This window comes from Zophobas morio, unplaced genomic scaffold (assembly GCF_036711695.1).
Source record: "Zophobas morio isolate AGI-343-1 ecotype UQ-CSIRO unplaced genomic scaffold, CSIRO_AGI_Zmor_V1 ptg000041l, whole genome shotgun sequence".
NCBI classification, from domain to species: domain Eukaryota; kingdom Metazoa; phylum Arthropoda; class Insecta; order Coleoptera; family Tenebrionidae; genus Zophobas; species Zophobas morio.
Genome location: NW_026972146.1, coordinates 2,739,086 through 2,754,424, shown reverse-complemented (window position 1 = coordinate 2,754,424; position 15,339 = coordinate 2,739,086). Strand labels below are relative to the sequence as shown.

Below are 15,339 nucleotides of genomic sequence, written 5' to 3'. Positions count from 1 at the left end.
AAATCGCACCCTAGAGATTTGGGTTCCCATCCTTTGCGTGTTTTTTTGCTCGGCTAAGACGTTTTCGTGGTATTTCACTGAGTGGTTGGTATAGGTAGAGTTTGCCGGTACGTGCGCCCCCGCCGACACACCGTCCAAGCCAGTTATTCAACACGTACGGTGGTTTGATTTGCTTATTATTTAGGAACGTAAAACCGGTAGTTAGCAAGGCACATAAACCAGACTGACCGGAGAAGAATATGGAATAACACGCCTATCATACACCAAAGCACGCATCTTGCGTACAAATAACGTGAGGGGTGCTGTGGTGGTGTTATGTGTGCTCGGGCAGCAATAACTCATCTGTAAAATGCACGACGTGACCAACTCTAAGCACAAACGAATGCCCCGTCCGCCCCTCCCGCCGCCGACTCACCTCGTTATCCAGCACCGTGGCGATGACTTCGACAAGCTGCGTTCCGAAATTGGGACTAGATTCATTGTTGCACAACTCCTCCAATAAACTAGGTATAATGTAGTGAATCATTTTTTTAATTAACCCTAAACTAGCCTTACGAACAGACGCTAGCATCGTCGACTGAAACGTCGTACAAAACACCGGCAATAGTCTTTTTAGATAAACCGGCGCCATTTCGGGATCACCGCGCGGCTCTATATTGTCGTCGTTGTCCGACTCGGACTTCCTATTCCTGTCTTTATCAATCGGAATCATCCACTCGCCCGGGGATTGCAAAATCGCCGCCACCTCCCGGTGCCCCTCGTCGGCCCGCTCGCGCGCCTTGTCCAACGGGGTCTTCCCGTCCTCGTCGCGGAGGTCGGGGTTCGCGCCGTGCCGCAGCAGCACCTTCGCGATGGCCGGCCGACCGAAGCAGGCCGCGTAGTGCAACGAGGAGCTCCTTTGCCCCTTGTTCACGTCGGCGCCGCGATCGCACAAATACTCCACCATCTCCTGCGTCCCGAACGCCGACGCCCAGTTCAGCAGCGTCTGGCCCACGTCGTCCATGAAGTTCACTTCGACCCCGCCTGACTCGATCGCCTCGATAAGAGCGTCCGTGTCTTTCGATCTGATGCAGTCGATGAGTTGGCGGTGCGACTTCTCGGCTGCGGGGTCCATGCGTCGGATCCGCGGCAGGAGTTGGCCGGAGGAGGTGGCGCCGCCCGACTTTCCCAAAGCGCGGCGACCCTCGAACAGCAACACTAACAGAAGATCGACGAGCCGCATCGAGTCGAGGGCGCAGCGTTCGTCTCCTTTCAAAGATTTTTCAATGGCGTCGGGTAGTTCTGAGCGCAGCAAGTCCTAAAATTTGATCATGAAACAAAAAATCGACTGCGGGTTGTTGAAAACCCACGTGAGTTATGGCGGGCGAGCCCCTACACAAGGTTGAGAGTAAACTGATAATTGTCGATACTGAAGCTGCTGTAGCTTTGGCGTCTGGTACCGTGGCAGTGGCGTTCGTTGTCGATGAGGCTTTACCTGATGTGGTTTGTGTGCCGGCTGCCACTGCTGGGCCGGCGGCGTTAGAGAGACGGCTGAGTAACTCGTTCACCAATCCTGTAACGACACGCATGATAGTTTTCGTACGCCTACTGCGACACCGGTTATCCTACCGTGCTGCGCCAAAGGCGCCGGATCCACTCCCCTCCTCGTGAACCTGTCCGCCACCGACGCGAAACACCTCAGCGCCCCGTCGGCCACGTGCGAGTCCTCGTGTCTGAGCAAAGTGCTCAGCGCTTGAACGCAAGTCGGTAGTTGAGCGTCCGCCGGTTCCATCTTCGTGCACAACCTGGAGACGACGGCCATCGCCGAATGGAGCGTGTCCTTGTGGACGCGATTCCCGTTGTCCCTGATGAAGGGTAGGATGGCGCTGAGGCCGCCGGCGTCGAAGACGGCGCCGGCCTCGCGCGTACAGATGAGCTCGAGCACCTTGACGCATTGTTCGGCCAGGTCCTTGCTGGTGCGGGATGACAGTTCAGCGACGACGAGACGGTTGCAGATGGCCCGGACCGCACCCTCGATCGCGACGATGCGGCGAGTGCACTCGGCGGAGACGTCCAGGTAGTAGGTGATGGCGCGCGCCGTCACCTCGAGGACGTTCTCGGGCGCCTGCTCGTCGAGGAAGATGCGGCATAAAGCTGGGAGGAAGGTGCGAGGGGGGCAACTGGAAGAAAAAGAGACCAATTACAGTCGGGGAACGCCTGTTCGGCTAAGCGGTAAGGCGTTAGGTGTAAGCGGTAGGGCACGCCGCGTAAGCGGTACAATAGTTGCCGTAAGCGGTAGGACAGTCAGAGTGGAAAATAGCGAACCCAAAGTGGACAATTGGACACCCGGAATGGGTATTAGCATTGTTTAAGTATATTATAGTTGGACAACCTATACGGACAATCACTTTCTCATGTAGAAAAGAATGAATATATATTTTACATCTCACTCGCTTCACTATGAAATTCGAAATCGAAAATTTAAAACATTGAAAAATTCAAATATGGTAAAATTGTAACATAAAAAAATCAAAAACATAAAAATTGGAAAATCTAAAATTTAAAAATCGAGAAATAAAAAAAAATTGGACAATCGAAAATTGAAAAATTCCGAAAATTGAAAAATTGAAATATAGAAGAACTGGAAACTCAAAAAATCGAAAAAAAATTAATAATTTAAAAATTGAAAAGTTAAAATTGAGAAATCGAAAAACTGAAAAATCACAAAATTGAACGAAATATCCAAAAATTAGGAAATTAAAAAATTGAGAAACAGAAAAGTCAAAAAAGCAGAGTCGAACAATCGCTAACTTAAAAAATCGAAAAATTGAAAAATCAAAAACCTGATTAATCGAAAAATTGAAGAACTGAATAACCGAAAAATCGAAACTTAAGGAAGTGGAGAAATGGGAATATAAAAAAATTGATTAATTGAGAAATCCGAAAACTAAAAATTCAGAAACGTCAAAATTTGAAAAATAAAAAAATATTGAAGAACTGAAAAATCTAATACTTAAAACATTGAAAAGTTAAAATATCCTAAAACTGAAAAATGGAGAAATCCAAACATCAAAAAAATCAAAAAAATAAAAATTCGAAAATCTAAAATTTAAAAATCGAAAAACTGAAAAATTGAAAAATCAACGAATCGAGAAGTCGAAAATTTAAAAAACTGGAAAATTGAAAAATCGGATAAATCAAAAATCGAAACATCGAAAAATCGAGAAACCGAAAAGCAAAAAATCGAAGCATTGTAAAATTCAAAAATTGAGACATCGAGAAATCGAAAAATTGGGAAACCGAAATGGGCCAAAATCGAAAAATCGAAAACTTAAATATGGAAAAATTGATAAAGCGAGAGATTGAATAATCAAAACATCGAAACATCCGAATCTCAATAAATTGAGATCCCAAAAAATTTAAAAATTCGGAAATTTGAAGAATTAAAATATAGAACTGGAAACTCGAGAAACCGAAAAATCTAGAAATTTAAAAATTAAAATATGGAAAAGTTGAAAAATTGAGAAATTGAAATATAAAACAATCGAAAAATTGTAAAATCTAAAGCATAAAAAACGAAAAACTGAAAATCCAAAAATATCAAAACTGAAAGAAATATCCAAAAATTGAGAAATCTAAAAACCAATAAAGCGAAGTCGAAAAAACGAAGAATTGAATAACTGAAAAATCGGAACTTTGAGAAGTGGGAAAATCAAAAATAGATTAATTGAGAAATCAGAAAACTGAAAATTTAACGCAAAAATTTGAAAAATTGAAAAATTTAAATACTGAAGAACTAAAGTCAAAAAATCGAGAAACCGAAAAATCGAAAATTTAAAACATTGAATAATTAAAATACCGCAAAATTGAAGAATCGAGAAATCCAGTTCAATTTGAAAAATTGAAAAATCGAAAAACCGAGAAATCCAAAAATCGAAACATCGAAAAATTCAAAAACTGAGACTTCGAGAAATCGAAAAATCGGAGGAACGAGAAATTGAGGAGTCGGAAGCCGAAAAGGAAAGTTAAAAATTGAAAAATTGAGAAATTGAACAATCAAAACAACGAAACATCTGAATTCGATAAATTGAGAAATTAAAAAATTGAATAATCGAAAATTAAAAAAAAAAACTGGAAAATCGAAAATTAAAATTAAAAAAATCGAAAAATTGAAATATAGAAGAATTGAAAACTCGAGATATCGAAAAATCTAGAATTTTAAAAAATGAAATATTAAAACGTCGAAAAGTTGAAAAATTGAGAAATCGAAGCTTTATTAAACAGTCGCAGAATTAAAAAATCTAAAGTTTACAATAAATTGAAAATCCAAAAAGTAAAAAATCGAGAAATCAAAAAAAATCCATCAATTCAAAAATCGAAAAGTTGAAAAATTGAAATATTGAAAAATCTCATAACTGAAAGAAATATTCAAAAAATTGAGAAATTAAAAAATTGGAAACTTGAGAAATCGAAAATCTAAAAAAGCAAAATCGAAAAATCGTAATCTTAAAAAATCGAAAAATTGAAGAATTGAAGGTGTGAAAAATCGAAACTTTAGGAAGTCCAGAAATGGACAAATAAAAAAAAATACTTTAGAAATCGGCAAACTGAAAATTTAGAAACGTGAAAATTTGAAAAATTGAAAAATCGAAATAAAAAATTGGAAAATCAAAAAGCCAAAAAGTCGAAAAATCGGGAAATCCAAAAATCAAAACAACGAAAAATTAAAAAACTGAATCATCGGGAAATCAAAAGATCGGTTTATCGAAAACTCAAAAATTCGGAAATCGAAAAATTGAGAAATCAAATCAGGCCAAAATTGAAAATACAAAAAATTAAAAAATTAAAAAATAGAGAATTGAATAATTATTAAGAAATTGGAAAATCGAAAAATCGACAAATGAAAAATCTAAAATTTTAAAAATTAAAAAATTGACAAATTTAATAATCCTACAATTTAAAAAACGAAAAATCGATTTTTTGATTTTTCAATATTTCAATTTTTGAAGGTGTTCGATTTTTCGATTTTTTGATTTCCCCATTTCTCCATTTTCCATTCTTTTTCGTTATCTCAGTTTATCGATTCTTCAATTTTCTGATTTATCGATTAATCAATTTTTCGATTTCTCGATTTCCTTTTTCTTTATTGTTCACTTTTCCGGTCTTTCATTTTTGGTTTTTTAAATTTTAAATTTTTCGACTTTTCAATTTTTCGATTTTTCAGTTTCATAATTTTTTGAGATTTCCCGATTTGTCGAGATTTCGATGTTTCGTTTTTTCGAAAAGTTAAAAGTCGAAAAATCAGAAAACCGAGAAATCGAAATTTTGAAGATTCGAAAAACTGAAAAATAGAAGGGAAATTGAAAAATCGCAAGATTTAAACTTCGACGAATTGCAAAATTGAAAAACTGAAAAATTAAGAAATCAAAAAGTCGAAAAATTGCGAAGAAAAATAAGAAAAATTTTGAAAACGGAAAATCGAAAATGCAAAAAGCCGAAAAATTGAAAAATCAAAAAAATCGAGAAATCTAGAAATCCAAACAACAAAAAATTGAACCTCGAGGAATCGAAACATGAAAAGATCGTGAAATCGAAAAGTCCAGAAATCAAAAAATCGAAAAATAGAAATATCGAAATATCCCAGACTTGATAAATCGAATAAATTCACTAATCAAAAAAATCTTAAATTTCAAAAATCGAAAAAGTAGAAAATCGAGAAATTAAAAAATCGAAATTTTCAAGAACTGAAAAATTGAAAAATCGAAATAATAAAAAATTAAAAAACTACAAGAAACCTGAAATACCTAAAAATTGATGAGCAGGTAAATTGGAAAATCGAAAAATTGAAAAATCAAAGGAAAATTAAAAACTGGGGAAATCCAAACATCAAAAAATTGAACCTCGAGGAATCGATCGTGAAATCAAAAAGTCGAGATGGGTTGAAACATAACAAAAATTGAAAACTAGGGAAATTGAACAACTGAAAAATCGAAATCTCGATCAATCGAGAATAGAAAAATTGAAAAATTAAAAAATCGAATAAATCAATAATCAAAAAAATCTTAAATTTGAAAAAACGAAAAAGTAGAAAATCGAGAAATTTTTGAAAAATTGGAAAAATCGAAACACTAAAAAATTAAAAAATTGCAAAATTGAATCAACATATTGAAAAATTCCAAAACTGAAATACCGAAAAACAGAAAATTCAAAAAAGCAGAGTCGAAAAATCGAAAACCTGAATAATCGAAAAATTGAAGAACCGAAGAACTGAAAAATCGAAATTTTAAGAAGTGGAGAAATGGGAATATAAAAAATAGATTAATTGAGAAATCCGAAAACTAAAAATTCAGAAACGTCAAAATTTGAAAAATAAAAAAACATAGAAGAACTGAAAAATCCAAAAATCTAAAATTTAAAACATTGAGAAGTAAAATATCCTAAAACTGAAAAATGGAGAAATCCAAACATCAAAAAATCAAAAAAATAAAAATTCGAAAATCCAAAATTTAAAAATCGAAAAACTGAAAAATCAACGAATCGAAAAGTCGAAACGTTAAAAAAATGGAAAATTGAAAAATCGGATAAATTAAAAATTCAAAAATCGAAACATCGAAAGATTGAGAAACCGAAAAGCAAAAAATCGAAAAACCAACAAATCGAAAAATCGAAACATCGTAAAATTTAATAATTGAGACATCGAGAAATGTAAAAATCAAAAGACCAAAAAATCGAGGAGTCGAAAAATCGAGAAGTCGAAAAATCGAAAAATTGGGAAACCGAAATGGGCCAAAATCGAAAAATCGAAAACTTAAATATGGAAAAATTGATAAAGCCAGAGATTGAATAATCAAAACATCGAAACATCCGAATCTCAATAAATTGAGATCTCAAAAAATTTAAAAATTCGGAAATTTGAAGAATTAAAACATAGAACTGGAAACTCGAGAAACCGAAAAATCTAGAAATTTAAAAATTAAAATATGGAAATGTTGAAAAATTGAGCAATTGAAGTATAAAAAACAAAAAACTGAAAATCCAAAAATAAAAAATAGAAAAATCTAGAAGTCGAAAAATTAAAGAATCGAAGTATTGAAAAATATCAAAACTGAAAGAAATATCCAAAAATTGAGAAATCGAAAAACCAAAAAAGCGAAGTCGAAAAATCGAAGAATTGAAGAACTCAAAAATCGAAACTTTGAGAAGTGGGAAAATCAAAAATAGATTAATTGAGAAATCAGAAAACTGAAAATTTAACGCAAAAATTTGAAAAATTGAAAAATTTTAATACTAAAGAACTGAAAAGTCGAGAAATCGAAAAATCTAAAATTTAAAACATTGAATAATTAAAATACCGCAAAATTGAAGAATCGAGAAATCCAATTCAATTTGAAAAATTGAAAAATCGGGATATTGAAAAATTGGAAAATCCAGAAATTGAAAAGCTCAAAAGAAAAAAATCGAAAAACCGAGAAATCCAAAAATCGAAAAATGCAAAAACTGAGACTTCGAAAAATCGGAAGATCGAGAAATTGAGTGGGAAGCCGAAAAGGAAAGTTAAAAATTGAAAAATTGAGAAATTGAACAATCGAAACAACGAAACATCTGAATTCCATAAATTGAGAAATTAAAAAATTGAATAATCGAAAAATTTTAAAAAAGAAAAACTGGAAAATCGAAAATTAAAATTCAAAAAATCGAAAAATTGAAATATAGAAGAATTGAAAACTCGCGATATCGAAAAACCTAGAATTTTAAAAAATGAAATATTAAAACATGGAAAAGTTGAAAAATTTAAACATTTAAAAAACGTAAAATTGAAGAGGACAAAAATTGAGAACTCAATCGTGTCATTGAAACACCGAAAGATTGAGAAATCGAAAAATAAAAAAATCGAGAAATAGAAAATTTGAAGAATGGAAGAATCGGAAAAGCCCAAAATTGGAATATTGAAAAATTGAGACATTTAAAGTTGAAAAATCGAGAAATCGACAAGCCGAAAAATCCCAACAGCGTATTTATAAATCAGGACTATGCTACTTTTTAAAATTTAAATAACATTATAAATTGGAAAATGTTGATTTTTTTTCCAAAAATCTTGACTTCCAAGGTGAAAACTCGACACGGATGTATAAACCGCAAACGGGGGACATACTATTGTAAAATTTGGAGATTGCGTCATTTCATTGTTTGTGATAAATTTTGGTGAGTCTTTTACCATTTGATAATACAATTTGAAATGTAAATTTTGCCATTCTTAAGTTCTTAATGCGTTTTTTTCTGTCTTGTAATTATTTGTAATGTTAACGCCGAAAGTTTATGTCATTCTGTTATTTTGTGTTAATATTTTTGTAACACCACGAATTTAAATTTTACTAAATCCTGTAAAACTAAACAATTATACCCGTTTAAAAACTCTTGGAAAGTTTCTGTCAGTCTTCAGATATAGTCAAATAAAAATAGGCGTCAAATTCATTTAAATTCAATTCTTTCGTATCACGTTACAACGCGTTGACTTCATATTTTTTATGTCAAGTATATTTTCATATTTTGTACATATATGTTTATACACATTACTGTTTACGGAACAATGTTAATTATGGATATATGGATAACTCCTCGTATAAGAGCAGAGTGAAGGGTGTTTGCCTTTGCTAATGTTTGATGGCGCCATCTGATGGAGAGTAAAATAAACCTGATACGTTGACTCACTGTAGTGAAAATGCGCGTTGACGAAAAATTTGTCCCACGTCCCCTGGATTCCTTGTCCTAAAGCTCACTATTTAGGCGAAGTAAAATTTGTATTAGGTTGTCCAACTATAATACACTTAAACAATGATGCGGTAGGACACCCCGAGCAGGAAATAGGGACCCCAAAGTCAGCAATCGGACACCCGGAATGAGTGTCACGGTTCCAGATAGGCTAATTGACGTGGGCTACGTAAAAATAAAAATCGAAATGGGACGCCACACAGACAATCGGCTGCAGAAAAAGCTCCGTCCGACGTTCCTGGCTACAATTCAGTATCGAAATAGTATACTACAACGGGAGCACGTAAAGTGACGCATTTCACACGATGGACATTTGTCGCCCGAGGTATTTCGAGCGTGGCAATCCACTAGTGAGCTTTTCCACTGTTCCTTCTGCATACAATCGGTGTAATCAACCTTTTACCTCTCAAAGCAGCGGTCTACATTGTCGGACATCAAAAGCAGCATGCACAGTTGTTCCAGGGCGATCAGCTGCATGTCCCGTTCGTCGCCCAGGCCGCTGTTCAGCCATTCGAGCAGCGTCTCGGGATCAGGATCTGCCATCTGAAATCGGAAAGGACGTCTTATTATGGTTTATGGCGAACGAGAGACGCTGAGGTGTCGTTAAAAATGCAAACGTTCGCTTCGGCGTTCGTGACGCTACAGGTTGAAAGAAATTGGCGAGGCGGAAGGAATTGCCATGTATTCATGAAAAATCGAAAATCGAAGGTCGCAAGAGTCGATACGTCGCGACCTAGAATACCTAGGTCGCGGTGCGTAAATGGTCACGTCGAGAGCCTTAAATGTAGAAAAATGTTCGCCGGTATTGACAGATCGGTTCTGTTGTCATTCAGGCGAGTCGCCAAGTGATCTTGCTTTCATTTGACAATTACTAATGTCGGTTTGGGTCACGCGAGCGACGTCGAAGCACGGGTTTCAGTGATTTTATTCGGTAATGTCGGTTATTTAAAGCATTTCGAAGGGTTTTTTACTTCCCGAGCGTAAGCAAAGGAAGTATTGTAATCGAGTCCGTCGGCCGACTCTCTACTTTTACGTTTTCTCGATCTTTCATGACCCCTAGAAGACGAAGAAATAGGTCTCCCATTTCCGTCTGTCTGTCCGTCTGTTGTCCCGGATTTTTATTAGACAGATAATCTCCGAAAGTACTCGACCGATTGTTGTGAAATTTTGTACTTATATTAAGAATATCATGTAGATGGTAAAACGATAACCAAAATTTGTCTAATCATCCCCACCACTAATGCGATGACGTCACTTCAAAATTGTACATAGTAAATGGGTTTTCAATTGTATAAAATAACATAGTCCTACACATGTAGTTTACAACTCTGAATCGACTTTTCACCCGAAACGTCCAGATTTTTGGAAAAAAAATCAAAATTATAAAACAACATTTTGAAATTTAATTTTTAATCTGCTAACCAGAATGCTTTGAAATGTTGCAGATGTTTTAAGGCTATAAAGAGCATCATAAATCTTTAGTCAAAAAATATTTGCTTATCCCCTCCAAAAACTTGATGACGTCAGCTCAAAAGTTTGTGGAATAAATCATATCTAAAATGTACAAAATATGATGAGCCTGTACTTGTGATCTATCACTCCATTCATATTTTTTGGATTTGCATATACAGGGTGACTCAAAAAAATTAATGAATGCGTAAATATATTTTATTGATTTAATCAGGAACTACAAAACGGAATGCTCTGATTTCTTGCAGATGTTTTAAGGTTATAAAGGGCATAATAAATGTTTAGTCAAAATATATTTGCTTATCCCCTCCAAAAACTTGATGACGTCAGCTCGAAAATTTGCCGAATAAATCATATCTAAAATGTACAAAATATGATCAGTCTCTACTTGTGATCTATCACTCCATTCATATTTTTTGGATTTGCATATATCCAAAAATTGAGAAATCGAAAAACCAATAAAGCGAAGTCGAAAAATCGAAAAATTGAAGAACTCAAAAATCGAAACTTTGAGAAGTGGGAAAATCAAAAATAGATTAATTGAGAAATCAGAAAACTGAAAATTTAACGCAAAAATTTGAAAAATTGAAAAATTTTAATACTAAAGAACTGAAAAGTCGAGAAATCGAAAAATCTAAAATTTAAAACATTGAATAATTAAACTATCGCAAAATTGAAGAATCGAGAAATCCAATTCAATTTGAAAAATTGAAAAATCGGGATATTGAAAAATTGGAAAATCCAGAAATTGAAAACCTCAAAAGAAAAAAATCGAAAAACCGAGAAATCCAAAAATCGAAAAATGCAAAAACTGAGACTTCGAAAAATCGGAAGATCGAGAAATTGAGTGGGAAGCCGAAAAGGAAAGTTAAAAATTGAAAAATTGAGAAATTGAACAATCAAAACAACGAAGCATCTGAATTCCATAAATTGAGAAATTAAAAAATTGAATAATCGAAAAATTTTAAAAAAGAAAAACTGGAAAATCGAAAATTAAAATTCAAAAAATCGAAAAATTGAAATATAGAAGAACTGAAAACTCGAGATATCGAAAAACCTAGAATTTTAAAAAATGAAATATTAAAACATGGAAAAGTTGAAAAATTGAAATATTTAAAAAACGTAAAATTGAAGAGGACAAAAATTGAGAACTCAATCGTGTCATTGAAACACCGAAAGATTGAGAAATCGAAAAATAAAAAAATCGAGAAATAGAAAATTTGAAGAATGGAAGAATCGGAAAAGACCAAAATTGAAATATTGAAAAATTGATACATTTAAAGTTGAAAAATCGAGAAATCGACAAGCCGAAAAATCCCAATATCGTATTTATAAATCAGGACTATTCTACTTTTTAAAATTTAAATAACATTATAAATTGGAAAATGTTGATTTTTTTTCCAAAAATCTTGACGTCTAAGGTGAAAACTCGACACGGATGCATAAACCGTAAACGGGGGATATACTATTGTAAAATTTGGAGATTGCGTCATTTCATTGTTTGTGATAAATTTTGGTGAGTCTTTTACCATTTGATAATACAATTTGAAATGTAAATTTTGTCATTAATGAATGCGTAAATATATTTTATTGATTTAATCAGGAACTACAAAACCGAATGCTCTGAAATCTTGCAGATGTTTTAAGGTCATAAAGAGCATAATAAATGTTTAGTCAAAATATATTTGCTTATCCCCTCCAAAAACTTGATGACGTCAGCTCGAAAATTTGCCGAATAAATCATATCTAAAATGTACAAAATATGATCAGTCTCTACTTGTGATCTATCACTCCATTCATATTTTTTGGATTTGCATATACAGGGTGATTCAAGAAAATAAATGAAAGCGTAAATTTATTTTACTGATTTACTCAGGAACTACAAAACCGAATGCTTCGAAATCTTGAAGACATTTTAAAATTATCATTAGCATGGTAAATTTTTGATCAAAACGTATTTGGTCGTCCCCCCTAAAAAATTTATGACGTCACCACAAAATTTAGCTGAAAAAATCCTATCTAAAATGTACAAAATATGGTGAGTCTCTTCTTGTGATTTATCATTCCATTCAAATTTTTTCGATTTGCATATACAGGGTGACTCAAAAAAATTAATGAATGCGTAAATTTATTTTATTGATTTAATCAGGAACTATAAAACCGAATGCTTTGAAATCTTGCAGATCTTTTAAGGTTATAAAGAGCATAATAAATTTTTAGTCAAAATATATTTGGTTATCTTCTACAAAAAACTGATGACGTCAGCTCAAAAGTTTGCCGAATAAATCGTATCTAAAATGTACAAAATATGATGAGTCTGTACTTGTGATTTATCATTCCATTCATATTTTTGGATTTGCATATGCAGGGTGACTCAAAAAAATTAATGAATGCGTGAATTTATTTTATCGATTTAATAAGGAATTACAAAACCGAATGCTTTGAAATCTTGGGAATATTTTAAAGTTATTATAAGCATGGTAAACTTTTGTTGAAAATGTATTTGTTCATCCCTCCTAAAAAAATTGATGACGTCACCCTTAAATTTTGCTGAATAAATCCTATCTAAAATGCAAAAAATATGATGAGTTTGTACTTGTGATTTATCATTCCATTCATATTTTTTAGATTTTCTTATTTGGTGGTTCAAAAAAATTAATGAAGTCAATTTATTTTATTGATTAAATTAAAGGCAACACTTATTATTAGTATTACACCCCAACCAACCCAATTTGGTAGACACAAAATTTGTTAAAGGAAAAACTCGGTTGAAACATAAGGGTAGCACGCTTATTTACATCGACTTTAACATTACAGACCTGCATTTGTTTTATGCGTTCACTTGATTCCGCGAATGTGAAATAGACATGTTTATAATCAACCAATTGTGAATTTCACCGTCAAGAATTAAAATAAAACCCAATGTTTTATATAATAAGCGGAAGTCGAAGCAATAAAACCGACGGTCGTTTTGTTTACAGTTTCTCTGTTTGGCTCTCACGTATGCTGTTACGCCTGTCATCTTAAATTAAGAATGTTTATACATACACGATTTTCAGTTGCCTCTGATACGTAGGTATACGTGAGTAAATTGTTTCGTTATTTTATTGATTATTACAAATCAATATTCAAACGACCCAATTCATTTTCCCGAAAATTTGGGAATACAATAATTTTATTCTTAGTATTACACTACATCTATCCCAACTGATATACGTGTCCTTGCAAAAATGTTGACGTCATCGCAATTTTTTTTAAATTCCCACTACAAAAATGTAATGAGAAAAAAACACAATAGCCATGCAGTCGTCAAGTTTCCGACAGCGAGGGAAGTACTGTCTAAACTCTTTAGACCAATTTTTTAGTATCTGTTCCGACTATCAATAATGGATTCGGATCGGGTAACTGCCGCACCACCTGTCACTCAAGATCGTCGCAATTAACTCGCGCATTTTCTGTAGCGTGTGGGACCTACGTTATGCAACACATTTAATATTATTCAAAAAAATCAGCTTTTTGGACCACAAAAACATCCACAATTACTTGTCGTAACTTATTACGAAATCGCGCTTATTACCATCCTCCACGCAACATCACGATTTTCGTACATCCATAAGTTCACCATCTTCGACCTCAGCATGAATTTGCGAAACCAGCTAGCGCTTGACACAGGTTTTTTTCCCAAACAAAACAATATTTACAAACACATGCATTCAACGCTCCCATAATTAGTACAATTTACACGAGATAAGATAAAATTTACCTCGATAAGCAATTAAATTACGAAAACATTGACACACGCTCTAAAAATGTGGCAATGTTTGAAAGCATCCCAGTCGTTAACCCTGCGTCAATTTTTTTTGTGAATGCAAATCGACCGCACACAAAATCGCTAAACTTCGTCGGTCTAGACACTCAAACCCGTCTTGCAACAGGGTCCCGTTACGCAACTGTAAATCCGTCTTCAGGACATCGTCTCGTCATCAGTCACCAGAAACAATCGCCGGGTCACGGATTCCAACTCTGGACAGCCGCTTTTCACGGAATTTGGGTCTTGAACTATCGTGCGCCGAAACCATCGTCGCAGAATCCTCCCACGTTCACGTGTCGCAAATGAATTTGCATCGTATCCTTCGCGTTTCGCTTTTGCGTTTCGGAGTAACACTGAAAATAGTAGCGATTTTTCATGAGTCAGCGCGCAATTTTCTATCTGTCGGTGGAAATTCGGTGGGATTCTTGGCTCTCGCTTTGTTTATAAATAAAACTTTCGGCTGGCTCGTCCGGGTGAAACGCAATTTTTCTAATAACCGCCAAAACGGTCCATTAATTTGTTTTAATGATCGTCGGAATTAACGCAACTTTCACGCGACTTTCACCCGAGGAAAAAAATCACGCTTTACATAAACAATTCGAGAACGATATCGATCCTTATCGCAAATATCCACGTTTATTGATCGGGTGTCGCTTGTCGCATCTTCGTCGGTATTTCATTGAATGAAGCAAACAACCGATTTTACAATGCGTATGCCGTCCTTGTTATTCATGCCGCAAACTCATAAAACTCTTACGAAACGAAAAGCGCGAACGGATTGAATTTTAATTTGGCTCTGAAGTTAGTAAAAAAGCAGACGGCGCTCCCACCTAATTTGCAAGATTTCTTCAGATGTTATGGATGGTTGTTATATTTTTTATTTAAATAATTCAGGGTCAGGCGCTGTTTTGGATTAACCTTGGAAACAAACATTTGCTAAGTCTACTCGTTCGATCACTCTTACAAAATGTGCATGAAGTAGGAACTTTCCGGACCGAGTGATCGATATTTGCGCTAGCTTAATTTAACTATTTATTCTACTGCAGCGTGTTCATTTTCGAAATTTATACACGGCATGCTCGCACCTCGTGCGAAAACGTGTCAAAACAATGCGGTGAATCACTCGTTTGAATAATGAAAACATAGAAGTGACCGCAGAAACGGCGATTTTTTACTTTCACCGAGGACTGAACACTTTGAAATAAATCACGGATTTATAACGTAAGATGTGGCGAGTCATACTCTGGCCTTGCGACTTCCCTGTACCTATTTAGCATTTAAGCGTCATTAATAATTTCTACCGTTTTAAT

At 34.6% G+C, this 15,339-nt stretch overlaps 1 protein-coding gene across 11 annotated transcripts in view; it reads right to left on the bottom strand.

The window, feature by feature from the left end:
- Nucleotides 1-15,339, bottom strand: part of LOC135141036 (E3 ubiquitin-protein ligase Ufd4) — a 59,955-nt gene that overhangs the window by 32,138 nt on the left and 12,478 nt on the right. For 8 of the 11 annotated variants that reach the window (XM_064071852.1, XM_064071853.1, XM_064071854.1 and 5 more), the window contains 5 exons: nt 9,152-9,291; nt 1,609-2,159; nt 1,350-1,552; nt 416-1,297; nt 229-342 (listed from right to left, as the gene is read on the bottom strand). In XM_064071852.1, the coding sequence (XP_063927922.1) occupies nt 229-342; nt 416-1,297; nt 1,350-1,552; nt 1,609-2,159; nt 9,152-9,291 (1,890 nt within the window). Of the gene's footprint in view, nt 1-228; nt 343-415; nt 1,298-1,349; nt 1,553-1,608; nt 2,160-9,151; nt 9,292-15,339 lie in introns of those variants that run through there. The other 3 variants (XM_064071859.1, XM_064071860.1, XM_064071861.1) reach the window with 1 other exon arrangement.